This window comes from Solea senegalensis, linkage group LG21, assembly GCF_019176455.1.
Source record: "Solea senegalensis isolate Sse05_10M linkage group LG21, IFAPA_SoseM_1, whole genome shotgun sequence".
In the NCBI taxonomy this organism is placed as follows: Eukaryota; Metazoa; Chordata; class Actinopteri; order Pleuronectiformes; family Soleidae; genus Solea; species Solea senegalensis.
In genome coordinates this window covers 3,313,799-3,336,804 of record NC_058040.1, presented here as the reverse complement: position 1 = coordinate 3,336,804, position 23,006 = coordinate 3,313,799, and the positions used below count along the sequence as shown (strand labels likewise).

The following is a 23,006-nucleotide window of genomic DNA, read 5'->3' as shown; positions in this document are numbered from 1 at the left end:
CTTTTGAACACAACAACACACGTGGAAACCTGGAGGACGAACTTATTTATTTCACTTTTTAAACACGGCACGAGTGCCACGTTGTCACAGTACACCTGTAAGTTGATCCCACAGCATTAGTATGAACAGATTATTTACAAAACAAAATGTCTCATTTACATTCAGCCGGCTAAGAACTCGTGTAAGAAACGTCTGCGTAGGCGAGACAGCTTTGATCTGATGTCACTTTTTAGTCTCTCACGCACACACCTTTGTACACTGCGAGCTCTGAAATGTAAAAGGTGAATCAGTCCGATGCCCCGAAGCTGAAATAGTACATGACCACGAGTACAAATGATTTAGTTTAAACAAAAAAAAAACCTGGGAAATAAATGAAATGTAAATTTAAACCTAATATTGCATTCTTCTTCTTTTTCAAAGCAAACGTGAGCAGGGAAAGCACAGGTGTTACTGATAACTGTGACGATGGCTGTTCATTTCCTGCAGCCTGAACCTGGGTAAGCTAAATGGAACGTGGCCATCGTCAGTTTCTCCTGTGACAGCATGTGTGAGCAGTAAGGACGGGACGCTATAGAAGCATGAAAATCACCATTTCACTATTTTGTAACCAGAAAATGCTGCAGGGGGAGGGATTTATTTTGTTTGTTTGTTTGCTTAGTGACACAAACACACACTGACTGGTTCCATCCACAAGACGGCAGCCTCACTTAAGCAAGGCGACAAAAGCCAAAATCATTTTTTATTTTAAAGCAGTTACGGACAAAGATATTCTTACCAAAATGTTAATTTAATGCATTTAAGAGCTTGTAATATTGTAAACTGCAGGTATTTTGGTGTGAATACTTTCATATATCGTCCCACGCTTACTCCGTAACAACCATTCGTTGCACAGCACATGCAGAAATACTGACTGAGAGGTTGAGGTGGCAACACTGTGGGAAAAACCTGATGTTTTCATAACGATGGAACTAAAAACAATCACGTAAGCCCTCAGCAAATGTATCATAGGACGCAAGAAATAACGAGAGAAAGCACTGGGACCCTCCGCCAAATTAACCACAGTGTCCATATCTAAAAAAGTGTGAATCAATTCTTTCTTGGCGTCATAACCAAAATTTCCCCCAAGAAAATGTCATCAAAATATGTGCTTTACGTTAACTCAAGAGAGAGAGAAACATGGCTGAAAACGTCAGCAGTAATAACAGGGAACAAAGCCACGAGGCACTTCACTAGTGATGTCACAGGTGCACTGACTAACCCCTCCTCTCGCTCACCTGAAGCTACATCTTCCTGCAACACTAAGGCATCCGGGCACGACGGGAAAAAAGCTCAGAACCTTCACTGGAAAATTTACATTTCATTGAACATTCCAAAAAAAAAACAAAAAAAAAAACGTTACTGTACACGTACGTGTGTTTTTACACGCAGAAACGGGACTCTTCGTCTCGCCGCTCCGTCGGCGCCGACGCGAGGCGCTTTCATGAGAGCGACGCGGTCAGAAAAGGTCAAGTCTTAGGTCATAGGGGTCAGCGGGGTCGATGACGGCCCTCTGGACTTCATACAATTTTAAATCGAAACAGTCGCTCGCAAAAAAAAAACTTCTCCAGGAGGCTGAGAATCGACTATGCAGGAAAATAAAAAGACAAATCAACACAAGGTATATCTGTTTTTTTTTTTTTACAAACCTCTTATAGAACATACGTACATTTATTTATTAATATATCCGCCAGAAAACAGTCTTGACGTGGCGTGATGGCTACTCTCGCAGGTCACTTCCTCTCTACGTGACCATAGAAGATGGCGTCAGCTGTGCTTTAAGGAGCCGCTCCGAGGACTTGTGGGTAAGGAAGGGAACGGCCGTTTAGTGAGACCGCGACAGGAACTGCTTTTGAAACGATCGCGATGAATTACGATTGCATGATTTTTTTTTTAAATGGCTGTCTCGCGTGGCGGGGGTCCGTTCCACTGGTGTTCAGATGCAGCCACCAGAGGGCGTCGTTTTCGGAAACCAAACCAAATTAGTGACAGGAGGCAGAAGACGGGGAGGTGGTCGGAGCGTCACAGAGACTCGTCTACGTGCGTCCACACTGGAAAGAAACAAGGAAAACATTTCACATTTTACAAATATTCACAGGTGTTATATTAAAGTATCTTTAAAGGGATTTAAAAGTAAACCTCACCAGAAGATGAAAAAAAAATACTTAAGTGTCAAAAGTCATTTTTCTGATATAAAACGTACTTAAGTTTGAGAAGTAAAAGTAAAAGTAAAAAAAAGTGAGGCGCTGAAAGGTTGTGGGTTCAATTCCTAGCTCTGCTGGTCTATATCAGTGTTTCCCAACCCTGGTCCTCAGGGAACACTGCCCTGCTCCAACACACCTGATTCAGATGAACAGCTGTTTATCTGAACCAGGTGTGTTGGAGCAGATATGTGAACTTTTAAAGGAGTAAGTGAGTTTCACTTCCATGTAGTTACATGTTGGTGGTGTGTGTTTTCTTATTACCTGTGAGCTTCAGAATAAGATGGGTTTGCTGGCGGTTTTTTCCTGCACGTAGGAGGTGAAGCGTTTGAGGAACTTGGGGTATTCTCTCTTTGCCACAGCCCTGAGCACAGAGGCGGGAGCCCAGCCTCCTGGGTTTACTACACATACACACACACACACACACACACACACACACACACGTCAGTTATCTGAGTTTCAAACTATTCCATAATTCCATAACAACAGTTTATTTGACATTATATTTGAACACATTTTAAGAGCCGGTGATCACAAACGCTCACTCACCGTTGGCGACATAGGTGATTTTACACAGGAGGTTGTCTCTGCTGATCTCTTTGTCGCCCTCTGGTGGACTGACCAGGGTCTGACAGATCATGGCGATGTTGATTTTGGCACGGACACACCTGTTGGATGGCTGCGAACCGTGACAGGACGACGGGGTTTAATAACCGCGCGCATCTCATCGGTGACGTACAATAAGAAGTGGGAGGCGGCTCACCTGTGCGTCGTCATGATCCACAGAGAAGTTGCAGACCAGCCAGGTGTCGGGGTCGTTCTCGTTGTTGGCCACGATCTTCCTCATGGCGGACAGGTACAGCACGTCCCTCTGAGACGCAGGCCACACCCGCTGTAACACACACACACACACACACACCTCTCTCTGTCAGATTACACAGCTCGTAGACGAGAGGTACGATTACCCGCGATACCGTGCGTCTCTCACCTTGTGCGTTTGATAGATGATCGCTGCGTTTTCTGACAACGCCTCCACGACGTTGAAGTTTTCAATAGTGGCTGAAAAAAAAACAGAACACGCAGGGTTTTAATGACGCTTGAACTGGATTTAGAGTTAAAGCAGAACTTTTTCCTCTACAGAGCCCCCCCCACAGTTATGGAGAATATATCCATCCATACAGCCCCCAAAGCTCCCCACAACAAGACATTTAACCATCACAATGACTCCAAAGCTGTTAAATCAGGATAAAAAATCCTCCACAGTTGTCCTTTAAAAACACTTACTCTCCCAGTCGTTGCGATAGGCCGTGTCCCAGAAGTAGTGACAGACCTCGTGACCAGTCACCCCCTTCACTGAGTGGGTGGCCTTCAGTGGGTCCAGAACGATCCCATTTTCTTCCACCTCTCTCCTGTACACCTGCGCGCACACACACACACACGGAAAGGTAAAGCAAAAACAATGCATAACCATGTTTTTTTTCTCAAGTTTTAGTCCAATTTCATATACAATTGTATTTTCAAGAGAAACAAATAATGGATCTACCTTCATTTCCCCCTCTTCTACAACCAGCTGCCAGTTGGCATCTCCACCAACATCCTGCAGGGAGTAGGTCATGTGATTCTGCACCATCTCCTCCACCTGTTACATAAGGTCAGGGACAGAAGGGAGAGGCTTACGTCTACTGGAAAGGTCCTCAGATAATATCATAATATATATAGATTATATATGTATGTGTATGTATGTATATATTGATTTTTGAAGTCACGATATTCACGTTTTAAAAAGGGACGCCACATTATTTTGGGGTAAAAGGCGATAAATGAGAACATAAAAGAATTAAAAAAATGAACACAAACGCTGTAGTTGTGTTATATGAATATCATTATAATAATGTATAAGAAAATTAGGTAACACATATTCACCCTTAACTAGGTGCTTACTAACATGCATGTAAGTAGCAGTAGTAGCTCTTTATTAGTAATTAACTAATTACTAATGATAATTAGCAGTGAATTACAGGAAAAATCTTAATTCATGTTGTAATAGAGGTATAATAAAGTTATGTAGAATAAGGTGTTAATACAAAGGCCAGTATGCTACTTATATGCATGCTAGTAAGCACCTAGTTAATGGTGAACATGTGGACCTTAATATAAACTGTTAATCTTAGACATTGACAATAATGAAATCCTGAGTCCGATTTACTGCATAGATATCCTGAATTACAGCCTTAGTAATGACAATTGCATTTTAGCGCTAACGAGCTAAAGAGCTCATGCTTTCTGCCTTACGGTTATGCAACAACAAGCATAAAAACTCTTATTACGTGAACATGGTGTTAAGAAACACAGAGAGGGAGGAGGGACTAGTTTAAACCGTGTGAGTGAAGTTACCTCTGTGCTGAATCTGTGGTCATCACGGGGAAGGGACCTGACTACGAGTGCGGGGGAGGACTGACTATAACGAGGCTATGGGGACAATCGGAACCCCCGCGCGGGACGACGGACAAACAAAACAAAAGGAGGGAAGAGACAGAGTGATGAGGCGTAGAAATAAAAATGAGTAAGAATTAGGAAAGAAAATAACTAAATGCAGGTGATGGAGGTAGCGTGTGTTGTTCACTGTGTGTGAACCATTCAATTACCTTGTTGGAGAATCTATGTGAGCCGGTGTTGGAGTGGACGTCCACGAGCGGAACAGGACTGGACCGCTGTATCCTCGTCTTCTCAGTTTGGCACTGGAAACACAGCAGTTAGTCGCGTCACGTTTTTTCTTTTCACCAACGATCATTTGAAATAAACACTGTCACTCACCCGTTCTTCGATTTTGTCTTGTCTGTCGAGAGCAGCCTCGACTGCGTCGAAGAACTCATCCTCGTTAATGAGGCTGTTTGGGCCTTCCTGCAAAGAACGTTTAGAGTGAACGTTAGTCCAGGGCTTCAAAATCTACAAGACATGATGTATGATGGAGGACAGTTAGAGTGACCACACACTTCATAGTCTGGACCTCCAAAGTGAGACTTTTTCTTCAGTTCGTTGAGGGCTGATTTGTAGCTCTCCTCTATCCTTCGCCTCTTCTCCATCTCCTAAACAAAAAAAAACAAACAACATGAATGTACAGGTGGTGATATACAGCATGTGTATTACGTGGAAATAAAAATCTTCAACACGGCCAATATAGAGTTTCTTCTTTGAGTTTCTGTCTGAGTGACCACTCAGACAATAAGAGCTCACCAGACTGCCATGGATCCACATGTGACGAGAATGCAAGTAAATGTATAGAGAGATATGAATTGGTTTAATAAAACGATCTTCCTGATTTATTGATGGCTTCCTCCAGTTTTCCAAATGATGATTATCAGTTAATCAGAAAAATAGAGCCATGAATTATGAATTATGTATTATAAAAATAACTGTTACTTGCAGCCCTAGTTGTGAATGTGAAACTTCGTTTGGCTTCTCGTTGCAATAGAATCACTATCCCTCCTCTGCACATGACCTCAGCATCTCCACCAACCTTACTTCTCCAAACCGTTAAATCCAAGCTGTCCCTAGAATATGCTCATTTCTAATCCCGTCCATCCCGCTCAATCCCAACGGAAATCTCAGCCTTTTCCACTCTGCCGCCTCCAGCTCCTGTCACACATCACCCCTGACACTCGTCTCCGCCCACTCTCTGCACTCTCTGCTTCTACTTCAAGTGATGGTCAGAAACTCGAACCGCCAAAATGAAGACTCAGCAAGTTTCAGGAGTAATGCAGCGCTGAGGTCAGCAAAAAAATCGAAGACATCCACTTTCATCCAGAAAAAAAAAGATCACGTATGCAGTACAGACTTTATATGTTAGAGGCGGACAGCTAGAGATAACCAGCTGAAAAAAATGGATGGAGCATGGCCATGTGGATATTTAACGCACCTTATCCAGTCTCTTCTGCCAGCAGTCTTCTCTCTTCACCATGAGGTCGATACAGTGGGACAGAGTGGCTAGGATACCCGCTGTGGTAGCCTTGAATGTGATGGCTTCACCCTTAAAGTCAATGCCGATGATTCCCTTGGGAATCAAAGACTGAAACACTGCAGAAAGACAGACAGACAGACAGACAGACCACATCTCTAACTCTGATTCTTTATTCTCTTTAAATGTGTTTTTTGATAAGTATTTTTGCTCTACTCACATTTCTCTTTGCTGCCATTGTTGTTGTGCAGAAACTCTCCATCTGAGCGGGTGTTGGGGAAATCATCTTCATCATCTTCCACGACTGGAAAGAAAGCAATTGTACAGATTCAGATAAGAAACACAAAAGCACCAAATAGGTACAGTAGCTGCCACACACACACACACAAGCCTTTTCTTGAGTGGAAGTCATCCAGGGTTACGGGACAAGGAAGTGCCTTGTGGCTTATTCTCAACTCAAAGTGCACCAGCAGAGAGGCAGAACTCCTCTGTGCTGTGCTGTGCTGGACGACAGGACAATGGTCTGGTTTCATTTTGAGAAAAGAGAGAGGAAGAGAAAGAGAGAGAAAGGGAGGTGAGGAGAACAAGACCATGGCTTCATTCAACATGGTCATCCACAGACGCCCAATACAGGCTGCCATGGCAGGACAGAGAGTCAAGAGTGAGGGTGAGGGGGTTTGTAGAATAACTGCCCCGTCTGTCTGAGTCACGACTCACACACACACACACACACACACACAGTAACATTCCTTACAACATCCACTTCATGTCTCCCATAAGTGCTGTCGAAATGAGTGCATTAATCACTAGGCTTTGTCATTATTGTTATCATCATCATCATTATTATTTTACCTACTGAGGTAGTAGATTCCAGGTGGAGAGTGTGTGTGCATGTGTGTGTGTGGGGGGTTTGATCTGCTCAAGTGGTTGATTAACATGTATTTTTGCTTCACTAACAAACTTTGAGTCTATAGAGCTAGTTATTAGCAATGGTGAAGGTGATTCATTGTGATTAATCACAGCAAATTCTACCCCAAATTTGCTTTTTTTTATAACGTATTATAGCCCTTATATTTTCATAGTCTTTGTTCGGGGTGTTCAAAGACATAACGTTGGAACAAAAACTGTAGCACGTAATACAGAACCGTCTGTGTATAAATGGGACACTCATTAACTCCCTACACCGTCACCTAACATCAGCCTCGCTCTAACCAAACCACTAAAATCCCGTTTTACAGCTTTCGCTGTGGGAAAAGCTGAAACCACAAGTGTTGCTCTATCTCATTCTGTTGGAAAGCACTTAGTCATGTTCCCGATCTCTCTCTCCTTTATCGCCTTTTACTCCAACACCTCACGACTTTGCTAATTGTGCACTTGCTGGGTTTGTCCCTGTGATAATTGAAGGTCTTGCTCTCAAGATAATGAATGTTGCCACTTTAATGCTGTACAAATAAGACATGATGAGAATTCCTGCACTGTTGTACAATAGTGAAGTTTATTGTGATAACAGTGAGATGCTGGAGGCAGTAATCTGAGTGTAGGCAGGAAATACTGTGTTTCCGTCATGGCACAGTTCAGCGTGGTGAAGTACGGTTCAGTTTGGACTGGTAAAGCCCTGGGTCAAGTTTGCATTTGGACTGAGAACAGTACCTTTATTTGGTAGGTGAGGTGCGGGCTGTGTCTGATGGCCGCATCAGCGCGATACATAGCGTGATGACGACATTGAAAGCAACACGACAGACAACAACGGCAGGCTTCTGTGTCTTTTCTTAGTGGTATACCACTATTTAAAATTGCCTTGATTTCCATGGGATACACAGGTCACAAGGGAGTTCTTCTGTCACACGTTCAGCTGACTGTCGTGGGTGGAGCCGTTCTAGCTCCAGCCTGACCTATACCGTACCATTTTACTCTGGTACCCCAAGGGTTGGGCTAGTTATTTTGGCCCTAATGGAAACGCAAAAAAAGTACCGGACGATGGAAACGCGGCTTAAGAGGCTCTTACCTTTGTCTCTCTGCAGCTCATCCTTGGACACAGCATCTGAACAGCTGTCAAAGTACTTCTGAAGTGTGTCCACCTGCCGGCACAAAATATCTCTGAAGGTCTCCATCTCGGCCAGCTTCTCCCTCAGTCTGTGCCCTTTCTGATAAAGAAACGATAAAGCAACACTGTTTTTAGGACCTTTTGCATTTCCATTAGGCCACTATGCAAACATTCCTGAGTGTGTTTAAGGACAAAATCTTTCACCACTTGTGCGTGCCTACAAGAATGGCCAAACAGCCCACAAGAGTAAACACAAAGAAGAAAACCCACCTTGAAGGAGGATGTGGACGTTGCGGAGAAGCCACTGGTGGCTGATGTGAGAGACAACATGGAGCCATGTCTGCGCAGACTAGACTCTGAGCCATATCCTGAATCAGCCTGTTAAAAGAAAATAGACACGTCTTGTCACAAAGCAGCCTTGCTTAATAAGATCAATTACAATTATTCATTTACAACAAAGATTTAATCAAAACAAACCACTGCGACTCAGCCTTTTAAACAAAACAAAAAAAGTCAGATGTCTCACTGTCATTACTGGGTTACATTTCAAAATCTCATGAAAAACATAGGGATTGTCGTTGCAACAGCACATTTCTGACAGTGACATCACCAGCAGCATAACACAGATCCGGTCACCATGGCAACATAACTGAAACATAAACCCGACTTCCTGTAAAACCAACTGGTTCTGCTTTCCTCTGATTCACCAGCCTCACCCGCAGAATAGAAGCACACACAGCAGGGTGACAGATGCTGCAGGAACTGGAGAAAAAGGCGCACGTGCATGTGTGCGTGTGTGTGTGTGTGTGTGTGTGTGTGTCTTTAAGAGACACTTCCAACCTCAACCACAAGAGGGCAGGATGTGTACACGCACGTGACTGGCAGATGTAAGAGCTTGGGGTAACTGTAGGTCAACGACCAGAAGTAACTCTGGTGCCTGAGTGCACATGGATTTCAGACCCTGGCCTTTAACATATTGCTACCACACTGACTCCATCAGCGCAGATTGCAGTCGCCAGGTCACTTTATCTGTTTAATGACAACACACACACACAAACCCATCCAAACCCATCCAAACAGGCAGAGGCTTTGTTGATGTTTGAAGATAAAAATCTGAAAACACTGACTAATAGTAACATTCATCGGCTGCTGAGCCCGATGACTACACACATGCAGCATGGGAATTACTGTTGTGTAATGTAGGTGTGTCTGATGATTAAAGCCTCGATGGGAGCACACACACACACACACACACACACAATTGACTTTTGACAAGAGGATATAAACCTTTGTGCTGATGTGAAAAAACGGGGTTCTGAACAGAGGCAGACCTCTAAAAATCACTAATGTGACCGTGTTTCCAGAAAACATACTTCAACTTGCAAAGGATTACCTTATGTAACTGGGACAAATATCAATAAGTGTCAGCTGCTGCAGCATATGAGAAATGTTCCAGATGGACGGAGACAAGTGTCACACTGTGATGTTTCACTTTCTCCGATCATAGAAACACCAGTGTTAGCCGTGTGTTGCTGTTGTGTCTCCATGGAGACGCTGGGCTGCCGACTGCTGTGAGTAATGTGTGTTAGCGATGGAGGTGGATCCCTCTAAGACGAGGAGTGACTCATTGTGGGTGGGATAACGGCTGGTAAGATTTGTGTTCACGACTGAGTCATGGTGGATTCCTGGCGCTGGGGTATGTGTAATGAGGTGGGACGGACAGGAGAGAGAGAGAGAGAGGGGGAGAGAGAGAGAGATGGGAGGGGGGATTTCCCAAACTAAAAGCAGCAGTGTGCTGCATGTGTTTTTGGCAGACGGACTAAAAGGTGTGGTGGCTGCCATTAACCTCATCCACATCAGTCAAACTCGACTCTATTGATCAGCAGCAACATTAAAAAACAGTTACCAGTTTCAATTTTGCTACTGCGTGCACAGTGCACATAAACACACACTTGCCACTGAAGCATTCTGTGCTTAAAGCGGCTCAAAACTGTAGCAAGTAACTTTTAAATACGAACAAATGTCAGTTGAAAAAGTGAATTACACTGCACAATTGTTCAGTCAGGTCTGATAGTATTACTTGATAGAGCCCATTTACAGAGGAAGGACATGACATACAAAATAAATAAAAAAAAAAATAATAAAATAAAAAATCCATAAGTCCTGAAGTCCTTGAGACTTGCCAACAAACGCACCAGTGGTGGAGTGATGATTTTTGTTCCCTGGACTCCTCCCCTCTCTCTTCTCCCCTCTCTGACACTCTGACAGAAACACACATATGCACACAATCATGACACGTTGCTTGTTGGCTGATATGACAAGGATTTGGGGTCTTTTGATTATTAGAAGTTCATTGTCTGCTGCGTTTGTGCACGTGTACCGTGTGACTTACCCTGTGCAGCTCAATGGAGTCAATCCACTGGTGTCTGTGCTCTGGGTCTTGTGCTCTTAGGTACCACACACTGTCGTTCACGCTGATGTCCAGTCGGCACTCATCAAACTCGTGAGGCTGAAATGTAAACACAAGGGGAGATAATACAGAACAAAGGGTTAATCAAGGCATGGAAAATGTATCGCTGGTCCTTTATAAAAGACGCAGCAGACTGGATTTATTTTTGCCATTATCGATAAATAATTCCATTATAACGTTTCACTTTAATGTTAGTCAAGTTATGTGGGAGTGAGAGAAGGAAACTTCTGCACCTCCTCTGCCTCACAATGAAATCTGTAGTGTAATGGGAGACTTTAACCAATCACAAGGCAGAACAGAGAGAGAGAGTGGGTGCTTCTGTTGGCTGTTCTAAACAGGTCTACAGTGGTGGAATGATTGTTACTCCACAACTGACATTGATTGCCTTTGCTGCTAAGCAACCCAAAAGAGGGGACTCAAAAACTAGGGCTGTGTGATGTGGGAAAAAGACTTATCGTCATATGTTTATATCGATATATATCACAATATGAATCAAATAAATATTTCCGTCAAGTTTAAAGGTAAGGATGGGCAATATGGCTTATAAATAATATCTCAATCTTGTATATCGAGGAATGAAGCTTGTTGTTTCTCTGGACTAATAATATAATATTATTAATAATATTATAATTTCAAATAATACTTGGTTTATATCTTCTGCTTTTCAATGTAAGACAGGCTTAAAATTAATGTGACTTTTTAAAATATAATTGTCAATTCCATGTGATTTTTTTAACCAATTTATATAATATTTATGTTTCAATATTTAGTGTATTTAACCATTATTTTTTTTTCCTCATAATAAATATGAAGATGATCAATGCAACAGCCAGTGAAAGGTCATCGCTGATACCATATCACAATATGACGATATACAAAATCTAAGACCATATCTTTTTTCATGTCACGTTATACGGTACATGTAGATATAATATTGATATGTTACACAGCCCTATATAAAACGCATGTCAATAGCAGTGGTGCATTTCAGAGATGGAAAGACTGAACTCAGTCATCTGTTTTTTTAGGTCATGGGGACTTCAAATAACACTAAACAAACAAACTAATTAATATCCTATAAAAGGGCTAATGTCCCTCCTGTGTGTTAAATGGAGGGAAACAATCTCTTCTTGAATTAACCTTAACAGCTAGAACATGGCAGTCCACCACAGTCGCAGTGATGTGAAATCAAATCTCTTCAACGTAGACTAAATCTCAGAGATAGGACAAAGAGGACAAAGATGAAACAGAGGCACAGCAGCAGACAAGAGTCCACTTTCAGACACCATTCCATAGGAGGAGAAATGGCAGATAGATAACAGGCCCTTTTAAGGCAACTTGTGGGACAGAGCATATTCCTAATAGCCCTCCAGTGTACTGTCAGCACTGTGAAAGTGCTGCACTGGCATGGCCTGCAACCAAGGACTGTGTGTTTATGTTGGTGTGCGTGATTGTGTGTGTGTGTGCTGCCGGATGGAGGAGGCAGAGGGACCAGTATTTACCTGTGCCGCATTGACCACAGGTCTTTAAGGGCTTGTGGCAGAGCGGGATTTCTTTGAAAAAGATGGCTTTTGTGTTCAATTCCTGACTCTGCTAGTCTAATTGCTGATGTGTCCCCAGTTGCTCCATGAATGTGTCTGATGGATGTGTGATAAAAACTGCCCTCCACATAGATGCACTGGATGAATATGGGTAGTGTTAAGCTGCTTTGACTGGTCATCAGTAATAGAAAAGTGCTATATAAACACAGGCCATTTGCCATTCTGAAGGGACACATTTACAGTGAGCACCAATGATAAATGACTCGCAAGGTCAAATTGCAGGGAAAGAAATGAACAGCCTACACGAGACGGTCTGGTTTATTCAAGCGTAGTTGAGGACACAGCAAGAGAGGGAGAGGGAGAGGGGGAGAGAGAGAGAGAGAGTGAGAGACCACGGACTCAAACCATTTGCAGAGCCCGCAGTTTAACTGAAAAAACAAGGCCTAACACCTTGTGGTTGTTAGCCTCCTCCATACGAGTCAAGTTCACAGGAAATAAATGTGCTGCACATGATGTCACAGTGAAATTGATCTTTCACATTTCTGCCTCTGAAATGTCATCATGTCATTTTTATTCTAAACAACAAACACACTATTTAACAAATTCGCTTTTTCTGCATCCCAGAAAAATATAGGTCAGCCATCTCATTTTGCTGACAAGGAATTCCTGATTGCACTATATAACAACTATGGTGCTTGTTTAATTAAGAGTGGGATGATGATTTGAATGAGTTAATCGATGAGGCACTGTGAGGTTAAGTCTCATAATTATACTTTATTGATCTTTCCTTTCTATATCTATACAATATTAACACTACTTCTACTCACCGTGGCAAGCTACCATTACACAAGCACGTACAGTCATTAACATTTGCTAGCTTGCAAATGAATACCCCTGAGAGAATACATGTGGCCAAAGAAGAGACTCCTCTCAAATCATTACTGAAAATTATATTACTTAATGAGTTGGCAGGGTAAGACCTCGCCCCGCCCTCTATCTGTCTTTAAAACAGGTTTCATTGCAGGAGAGTAACTTGGCCATGATGCCAGCGCCTGGATAGCACCGAGGCCAAGACCAGATGATCGGTGTTAGTGATGTGCAACAGGAATCTGAACCCTGTCAGCTTTCCAAATCAGATTTTGTGTTTGTGTTAAAGTTACCAAGCAGCACTTGCATGTATTCTGCATGTGTGCTCTGACAGAGATGGACAAGAAGAGGAAGCCCAGTCGAGAAAGGAAGGAAACGAGCATGATGTAGGGGTTGTAAGACAGACAAAAATCAGCAAGTACCGTCAGCATCCTCTTTTTATAGGGACCTTTGCAAAAGGCCACATGAAATGGAAAAAGAGAGAGGCACATCAAAAATAGCACAAAACCATTCTGCGACACTGAAAACGTCTGAAATGATAGGTGGGACATTACTGCAAGTGACTTATCAGTGTTTGGTTGATATATGGCAATTTTAGTGCAGTGTGGTTACAAGGAAAGTGAGAAAATCAGTTACTGGTGTTCACCTCTGAGGTCATGCATTTAATGGGGTTGGGGAATAAGGCCTGCACCAGGCTGGTGAAGTTTACGAGGATCCAAGGCTACAGTCAACAATCATCAATCACACAAAGCTCATCTCAGCAGTCCTGCGCTCTCTCAGCCTGGGTGTGATGTGAAAAACACAAGCAGACAAATTAAAGCCGAGGTTTAACGCACAAGCGCTTGTGCTTGTGTTCGTATGTTGTTGACTAAAATGCTACATAGCAAATGTTCAGAATCTCTGCGTGTGGTAAAATAACTTTCAGAAAAGTTACAAGTAAATGAATGGATCAATGTTGTCGATCCAACTGCAGCAAAGTCCTTTACATCACATTTAGATTATCTCAGCAGGTCAAAAAATAAATCAATAAATTCAAATAAAAAGAGAGTTTTTATCATGCCATGAAACTTGCGTTCAATGTGATGTCTACAGAGTCCATTGTGTTTGTATGTAATAAAATAACACTACACAATTAATTAGGGCTGTCACTTTTTATATTAAACTTTGGGGGGGGGGTTCTGATTCCATCCCTTCTTGCGTTCAAAATATACAGCCTAGAAGCTCATCATACTGAACTCACGGGCCAGCAGAGGGCTTTGCAAGCGTATCTTGGCCTTATATGCACTTGAAAATAGGACAGTGATGTGAGCTTGTTCCCAGAGCCAGGGTTAAGAAGTTAACCCTGGCTCTGGGAACAACCTAAGGCTGGCTCTGGGACACAAGCAAACTTAACCTCCTGAAAGTATTTCGGGTTCAACAAGATTCTGCAGACTCACATAGAATGGGAACTATCAGAATAGCATCTGCAATTTAACTGTACCACAATGAGAATAAAGGCTTCCTCTTCTATTCTCTAACATGTAATATTTGTCCAAACATGAGTTTTGTAAAAAGTGACAGCCCTACCATCACCTATAGGTATTGTGCCAATGTAATTACTTCCTACCTGGATATGAGAAGACAAAACACAGAGCAGTTTGTCATTTGTCAATTCAAAAAGCTGTATTGTCATCCAGCCAGCGAGGAGCCACTGCCACAAACTATTTCTTCGGTCAATAGCGGCCCCATTTTTTGGAGCCCCCCCCAACTATTTAATTTGAAGGTCTTTATGTGTACAAATTTGTTTCGTAACCTTATATGAGGGCGGGAAAGAGAGACAGAAAGAGACAGAGAGCAAGAGGAGAATGAAGAAAAAAACATTTTTATGAAAAACATCTTCATTAAAGTTTTTTTTTGTTGTTTTTTTGGCAAACTGACAGGACAGCTTCACTCTATCTCTTTTCTCTTGAAAGATTGATTGATTACTACTCGGCTTCAAAAATACTTTCTAGTTCTCTCCTGTCCTCTCCAGCCCCTGGGCTGGTGTACGTGTCTGTAGTCACAAACTCCAAACATAAATAGCTGGGAGCTTCCTTTCAAAAAAAAAAATATTATTTTGAGTACCTAAAACTATTTTGGAGGACTGAAACCAACGTAAACATTGAGATACCCTACAAAGACTGTACTGATCCAACCCCAGATTTCCCCACATATGTACAAATTTAAAGATCATAATAATTATCCTCTCAAGGGAGGAGACAAAATACAGTGTCTCGTGCGCATGCTGGAGCCTGGAACATCTTCCTGGAGAATCTGGATCACTGTTGCTCCAGTGGAGGAAAGAGTGACTCACCAAGTGTCAAGAGTCAGAACCAGGGAAACGAAAGGCTAAATCAACAGGGGTGACAGCGACGTTCTGTCAAGGAAACACACACATTGACCCTTCTTGTAACCTTCAATATGGAGGAAGTTACATTATATGAGGAAGAGTCTCATTTCCTTCTAGAGATGATTTTTCAATTTCCACAAAGCCTGACATCACTACCTGTTTACTTAACCTCTCCTCTTTCTTAATTTCTTTGATTACCTCAAGACGATTCCATTGACAGAATGAGAAAAAGCCCAAATTTTCACATCTGTGTAGAAAACACCCAGCCTCCAAACTACCACAAATCCAGTCTGTACTACTCACCAATTCCAGTGAGAAAAGGAATTACAAGTAGGTCAGTCAGTGTCCTCATATTAACATGTACTGTATCAAAAAAAGACAGCAGTGTTTAACAGCCTTCAGAGATACAGATCCCCAACAAGTCTGCAGCTAATGCACACAAAAATCAGGTCTTGTGAACTTAATTAGTACTAATGCTAGTGTTATTTATCTGTAGCATTAAAGGCGTTAGAAGTGTTCTCATATGAGATGTTGACACATTATGAAATCAGACTTTGCTGAGTGTGGCGACAATTCTGTGTGCAAGTCTACAGTATCTTAAGAATATGTTTATATTCCGCTTTATCTCACTGTCGGACAGCCTTTTCCAACTGGAAAATTCAGTTTGTAAGCAGACTCTCCCTGCACCAAGGTCCATGGAAAAAAATAAGACATTTTAAATCATAGCACACAAAAGTTGGTAATCCACTGCTGCCTCCATCAGTAAATGGAACTGTTATCTTCTGTGTTTGAAACCATTCGTTCAGATATACCAGAGTGGCATAAACAGGCAGCAATTGCAAACATTTTGTTAAGATATTGTGCATAACACATGGGCAATATATGACCCTGGGGTCAGATTAGCACGATACAAAGTTACTGCAAATACAGACCAAACATTTCAGTTTTGCACCTTCACATTAACAACACAGCTAGACACAGCTAAATGTCACCTTTTTTAATTTTTACAAGCTTAGACAAGCTAATCTGTTGAAACTTCGCTGCACCAGACAAAACAGACACAAAATCTAATGCATGAGGGAAGAAGAGGCCACCAGCAATGAGCTGCAGGAGGCATGTTCACTCCTGTCATTAAAAAGTGCATTTTTGAAACATGACCCCGCGATTAAGCAATCACAAGTTATCTTATAGACATACACACAAGTGTCTCAACTGAGACCTCAGAATAAATACCTTTGTATTAAACACAAACTGTATATACAGACGTGTCTGGACAGAGTGCAAGGAGGCTAGACTGATGCAAGGAGCTCTTTTACCTGTTTCACAATACAACTCAATGAATCAATTGGGAGTTGATTGTGACACTAATTGATAAAAACAGTGTGTTTTAACAATAAAAACAACTTTTTAAATGTGTTTTTTTTGTTTTATGACTCGACGATATTTGACTCACCAAATTTTATGGACCAAATGATTAATGGAGAAAATGATCACCAGCTAAATTGACTTTATGCACGGACCCTGGTTTTTAATAAGCCAGCCCAACTATTTCCGGTAAGCTGTCAGCTGAGGCTGTGCACAGAGAGATGCAGCAGTGCTCAACTTTGGTTCTCCCCATGATACTTGAATTTAAAAGCCTTTGCTTCACTTTTGGCCATGTGGAATCCCTCAGGGATACGTACTAGAACAACTACTAAAAGACAGTGTCAACATTTTCAATCTATATTGAAATATCGCTAATGTTAGCTTCAAAAGTTTCCCCTTTATGACAAATGCCTGGAAGTAAAGGAGGCGGATTACATTTTAGCAGAAGTTGTAAGTGGTGCTCCATGCATATAGTCCATTGTTGATGAGAATAATGATTAGCCCTACTATTTTGTACTCCTATATACAAGTTCCAATCAGTTGTCATCATTAAAACATGATGTTAGTGTGACATTTCTTACTAGATTTGAGCCAAATAATTCACTGCATAATGGTCCATGTACAGTGTGTCTGATCTATGATGTGAATTTATGAGATGAAAGAATCAAGGAAAGAAAAAGAGAAAACATTTTTCTAAAAAGGCAGTAACTCACAGCTGATTACCATCACAAGCTATAACTCTGTATTATTTACGCCTCATATGTCTGAGGCATATTCCCCTTGGAATGAGAAATGACTGCGGCCGAGCACCACATGGAAGCAAATATTTACATATGCTGGGAATGGATAAAGCTGAACAAATACATCTAATGGCAAACGGTGCCTCACGCTGACTGGGACCAGTAAGTAATTCATTTCCCTTGGTGCTGTTTGGAGAGAGACAGAAGGAGCCTCCGTCAATGACTGACTTGGGTTCCCACTGAAACGATGCGATGAGAGGCGAAATCGTGTGAACGTCCAGCTTTAAACACTGTTGTGTTGACACAATCTGGATTTATATTGTCCGTGCTAACATAAGTGTGACAGCTCTTATGAATCTCAGAGACAAGCTGTTAACAAAAGCCCAATAAGCATCGGCTGCTAGAATTGTGTGCTAATGCTAACAGAGGTCACAGTCGTCAAGAGCTGGACGGTCCAGTGCAGAGACACAGCATTACTAGTCACACGATGACATCTCCAGTAGATTGTTGCGCACGGCAGCATGATACTTTGGCACTAGAACAAGTCAGCTGACAGTTCACCCTAAAGCACAACTTGTGATACGATCAGGAGTTTGTTAGCGCTTATCATTTGCAGATGAAGATGGGGAGAAATCCACAGTCAAGTTTCTGATTAGGGTCGTCAAGATTGAGTCAAGCCTCAGGCACACACGTGGATCCAGGAAATAGCGGAGTATTTCCTCCATGTTTTTAGGAGAAACATATGGTGGACGCTCAACATCTGAATCACATCTTATGGATCTCATGCCAAAAAATTCAAAACTATGCAAGGGCCTCAGGTAGAAAAGGGGGTTGATAAAATGATTAAAAGGGGGACTAGGGGACTATATTGCTGCCATTTAGTTTTCTTCTCATATTCCTCAGGTAATAAATAAACAGTATATGAGCATTTTAAATAACCATGGCTTCATGTTAATAACAAGGAAACATTTTAAAGTATTTTTGTACCTACAGAAGATTCTTCTCAGTTTTTCTGGGGGTTTACTTGGCTTTCCAAAGGCAAAACCAACCAACTGCAAACTACAACACACAGCTATGATGTATTTTCTATACAGAGACCAAAGATGATCCTCTTAGCAAATTTCATCAAAGCCTAAAATAATAACAAAGCATGCAATGCAGTAAAAAAAAGTATGGGTTTTTAATGACAACTGTTGATTCCTTACTTGTACTACTATTAATAAATATGAAATCTATGAAACCAATCATCAATAAAGTTTCAGAGAACAACAATCCATCATTTGTAATAATTGGTTCATTAATTGATAAATGATAATCGACCAATGCCAATTATTTAAAAACAGCAAATATTGGCCAGATTAATCAGCCAGAACAGATTGGTCTACCTCTAGACAAATCAATAAAAATATGGCTTTACAATCAATTCTTCTACCAGCCCTCTTCTACTTTCTGATCACTGCTCATAAAATCATCACAGCTGATGCTGAATCATTTATTTGGGCAATCGGTCAGTGGCAATAATTCACATCAGTGAATGCAGCTGATGCTGTTAGTTAACCATTAAAGCTTTTTAATCATTAAATTTCTGACGGGATTAACAAACTAATGAAATCCATCTTATCACAGGTATCAAGCTTCCCAACAAACAGCGCATTGTTTGTTGTAGTGGAAATAAAGCTATTGTGGTTATTATGGACATGAAGCCAAAACAGCTGAGCGTTACTCTCCCTGACTTTTTCCCTTTTAAATCGAATTATAAAAAAAAGAAAACACCACAAGCTGTAGGTGAAGTGACACTCACAAAAAAAGTCTGTGACTGCATTTTAATACATATTCTACAGAGCAGCCTTTTCTTTATTTGCAGTGAATGTGTGTATGACAGTACTTTGGTGGCTTTCATAGCAATAGTGTTGTTTCCGCTCTCCTAGAAAATGTGGAAGTCTTACAAAAACGACAGTGTTTTGAAAGAGGCAAAGTTGTACACATGAAAGAAGAACAAAAGATTGCCACTTTCAGGAAAGAGTGTTAGTGTTACTTACAGTAATAACAGCTTTACTGAGGCAGAGGGAACCTCGGCAGCCGTACTCCGTTTCATCCTGAGACTTGTAATAGCTCAGCGTGTTGTTTTTCAGCACCACCCAACGGTCCTGCCAGCCATGGATGTAGTTTGTCCACTGAAAAATAGAATGAACTTTATTAACATCGTAGTGAATTGAGGGATATGAAAAATACAGACACCTCTACAACGTTATGGAACATGACGTTTCGAAAATAAATACCACTTTATGTGAAATTTTACGTCACAGGTGATGGTATGTTGGTTCAAAATTGTATGTTTACAAGCCGCATTTTGTGGTGGTGCTGTTTTTGAAAGGTGTCCAATTTACTTAATTTACACACATGTAAACACATTATACAGCAATTAACTTAATGCAACAAAACAACAACTGAACTACAACCTTAAGATTCCCCACCTGCTTTACAAAAATAACTGATTTAGGACATGTGGAATTTCCCTGTCACAAGACGGGTGACGCGTAAAGGGCTTAGTGTGATTGAACAGGTAAGCCTTACTGGATGCTGAGTTCCTTAATCTGACATTATGCTTGTTTAGCAGGTCAGTGTGCAATCTGGTTACACAGTGTACAGTGAGATTAACAGCACATCAGCTTGCAGAGCAGCTTAACCAATTAAAACTGTGGTCAATTCGCCCAAAATAAAATATTGCACAAGGGATATGGCAAAATAGGTTACCAAGACTTTGTCTAGCAGTAGGCTTAAGTGTCTGTTGTTGACTTGGTTTTTTTTACTTCCAAGAAGGGAATTATGTCTGTCTGACTGTGACCAGTATTACTGAAAAAAACCCTTTGATTTTGGTGGTAATCCGGACAGTTTTGCGTATTTGACACAGTGGGAAAGCTGGTAAACTGAGCAACCTTATTGGTGGAGGTTTGCACTCTTTGAATGCCTTCTCTGGTTTTCACTTGTTCCCATCAAATGCTTTCATTGTTTTTTATAGTGGACATTAAATTGGGACAAGAATGTGCAGCAGGCCTGCTTTAACCTCAGAAATTAGCAAATTCATCTTCATCATAGTAAACCAGAAGATCGAAAAAAAAACCTAAAGCTTCAAATACAATTTTTTTATGTCAATATCAATATTACAATATTGAGTATCTAATTATAGTGATAAAGTCTTTTAACACATATTATTATTACCTAAACTACTAAACCTACAACATGTTTGGGCTGATGCATTTACCGCTTAGCCATAATGAGCCATTATCGGATCGATACCTATCATATGGGCTCAACCCCCGAAATACCAATGTTCCCCAAGCAAAACCAAGTGGCAACCGGTTGTGACGTCACCCATAAGAATCTGAAATCCAGTTTAGAAGCCTCCAGAATCGCAATTTAACCTGTGCCACATTTTGCAAGCAGTTAATCAGAGGCGTTACCTGCAACCATCGAGTGACCATTAAGAATTTCTATCAATACATTTCCTTTGAAACAGACTTCATTTTGCAACCAGCAGAGTGACAATTTGATATACTTTCATTTTCTATTTGACTTCAGGAAAGACCCAGAAAAAATGTCCAGTAACAAAACAAGCAGCTGTCCTAATTATTTAGTATCTTGGTAACAGCAATGTGCAGCCAAATAAGATCACCAGATGGCTACACAGTATTGACCTGACACACAGATTACACATGAGAACCTCCTCCACCTATTTAACAAATACTGTCCTCCCAACGAAAAAAAATAAGCCACCTCAGTAAAAACACTGTTGGTGCTGTTGGTTTAACTGCTATAGCCTGCATTTCATGTGGCATTTCTGTGACATTTAAAGCATCTTGATAGTGTCACACTTAATGTTTTTTTTTCCCAAACAACGATAATAATAAACACCGATACCTTGTGATACCTACTCTTGTGTACCCCAGGCAAAGCACACACCTACCCCACTTATTATTACTTTATTATTTTGGTAAGAACAATGTATAGTCAAATGAGATCACCAAATGGCTACACAGTATTGTAGAATAAATAAATAAATTAATCAGTAACCGTCTGTGATGCCTTTTTTGGGCTAGTGTAGCTAGCTGTGCGTACACATACATTACACTTTTCACATTAGGGGGCTTTGGGATTATGGGTGTGTGTGGAAATGTTGATAGAAGGTGAAGGATCCTGGCTGACTACTCCCTTAAACAGACATGCCGTAGTTAGTCATAATATTGTCAAACTGCCTCATTTCATCCTGATTTGTGACAGTGACAAAGACCGAGATGAGTAAAAATAAAACCGGACATACCTTACTGAGGACTCCGCTCAAATCGCCCACACCTACGGGATGTCCGTGCTCCTCTTTGGGCTCCAAATCCTCCTCGGAACCGGATGAGTTCCAGCTCTGGTTATCGGACATTTCCTCAACGCTATACGTCTTACACTTTACAAGCTGAGAGTAAAAACAAACCTTGTATATGACGCTGAGGTGAGTGAATTCCCTGTAAATACACTACTAGCTAAACTGTGTGTGTGTGTGTGTGTGTTGTATGCAAATACAGAGCAACAGTTTACCGAACCATGTTCTGTCGTTATCGACTGGCTAATGGCTCTTAGTGCAAGAGGAGTTCACTCAAACAGCATGAGGCTCGAGCAGGATCGATAGCAGCTCCCAGTGCGCAAGTTAATGCTGGTTAGCTAAAACGGTTGGCACACATTCTGTGGTCAAGTCATTCAGGTACACGTTAGCTGTCAACTCTGCTCTACCGCCCCCCTTTTTCTATCTACGGCTTACGCGGAGTCCCAGAAAGTGTCATAAAAGGACGAAACGCAGACAAATGTTGTCAGGCAGGCGTCAGCAGTCACATGTAATCCTTCACTGGCTTTCAGGGTAAAAAGCTGTGGCCGCGGCAGCTATGCAGCGGTTGTTTACCTCCGTGGAGTGATGACAGTCCTCCCTCCTCTCAACGCCATGTTCATCTGACGCTCTGGAGCTTCCTGTCGAAGGATAGGCGCGTGCTTCAACTTGTGTGTCAGCGAGTAGCCTGGGCGCTGGCTCCAGTGACGTCACCAAATCCACTCCTAATTCGGAAAAGACCCCGCCCCCTCTTTACAGCACTCAAAATAGCCCGAGAGGGTGCTAAAAACAGGGTGAGTGCTACAACACAATAATACAGTAATACTACAAAGTGAAATACAATACAATAAAACTATATTGACACTTAAAGCCGTTTGGTTTTATTACAAGTATAGAATATGTACAGATTTTATTTTAAAAGAATTTATGAAAAATACAAACAATCATAAACAATGCATCAATAGGCTGAAGAATACTACAAATTCAATAAAATAGAGAGGACTGCTACAAAATAAGACAAATAAATAAATAAATATATAGACTAAATATATA

The 23,006-nt window shown here is 41.4% G+C and overlaps 1 protein-coding gene across 4 annotated transcripts; it reads right to left on the bottom strand.

Annotated features, from left to right (window-relative positions):
• Nucleotides 1-30: 30 nt before the first annotated feature.
• LOC122758556 (ceramide transfer protein-like) lies at nt 31-22,608 on the bottom strand. Of its 4 annotated transcripts, XM_044012800.1 has the most exons (20): nt 22,530-22,608; nt 21,906-22,049; nt 19,627-19,761; nt 10,629-10,745; nt 10,432-10,497; nt 8,507-8,614; nt 8,198-8,336; nt 6,413-6,496; nt 6,154-6,311; nt 5,231-5,323; nt 5,052-5,138; nt 4,883-4,975; nt 4,632-4,706; nt 3,781-3,876; nt 3,522-3,654; nt 3,226-3,296; nt 3,001-3,129; nt 2,787-2,916; nt 2,502-2,638; nt 31-2,087 (listed from the first exon to the last, which is right to left on the bottom strand). In XM_044012800.1, exons 2-19 carry the CDS (start codon nt 22,014-22,016, stop codon nt 2,511-2,513), a joined length of 1,953 nt encoding a protein of 650 aa, XP_043868735.1. In that variant the 5' UTR covers nt 22,017-22,049; nt 22,530-22,608; the 3' UTR covers nt 31-2,087; nt 2,502-2,510. The 4 variants fall into 4 exon arrangements, with proteins under 4 accessions (XP_043868735.1, XP_043868736.1, XP_043868737.1 ...); XM_044012801.1 differs by lacking the exon at nt 10,432-10,497 and having other exon boundaries at nt 21,906-22,606; XM_044012802.1 differs by lacking the exon at nt 4,632-4,706 and having other exon boundaries at nt 21,906-22,605.
• Between the last annotated feature and the right edge of the window lie 398 nt (nt 22,609-23,006).

What these genes read in the sequence shown, in the direction of transcription:
- LOC122758556 (XM_044012800.1), bottom strand. Translation starts at nt 22,016, where the DNA reads ATGTCCGATAACCAGAGCTGGAACTCATCCGGTTCCGAGGAGGATTTG. An exon ending in CGTCCACATCCTCCTTCAAG is followed by an intron (nt 8,337 to 8,506) that starts GTGGGTTTTCTT and finishes TTTCTTTATCAG; the next exon opens with AAAGGGCACAGACTGAGGGA. An exon ending in TCATCTATCAAACGCACAAG is followed by an intron (nt 3,130 to 3,225) that starts GTGAGAGACGCA and finishes TGTGTGTTACAG; the next exon opens with CGGGTGTGGCCTGCGTCTCA.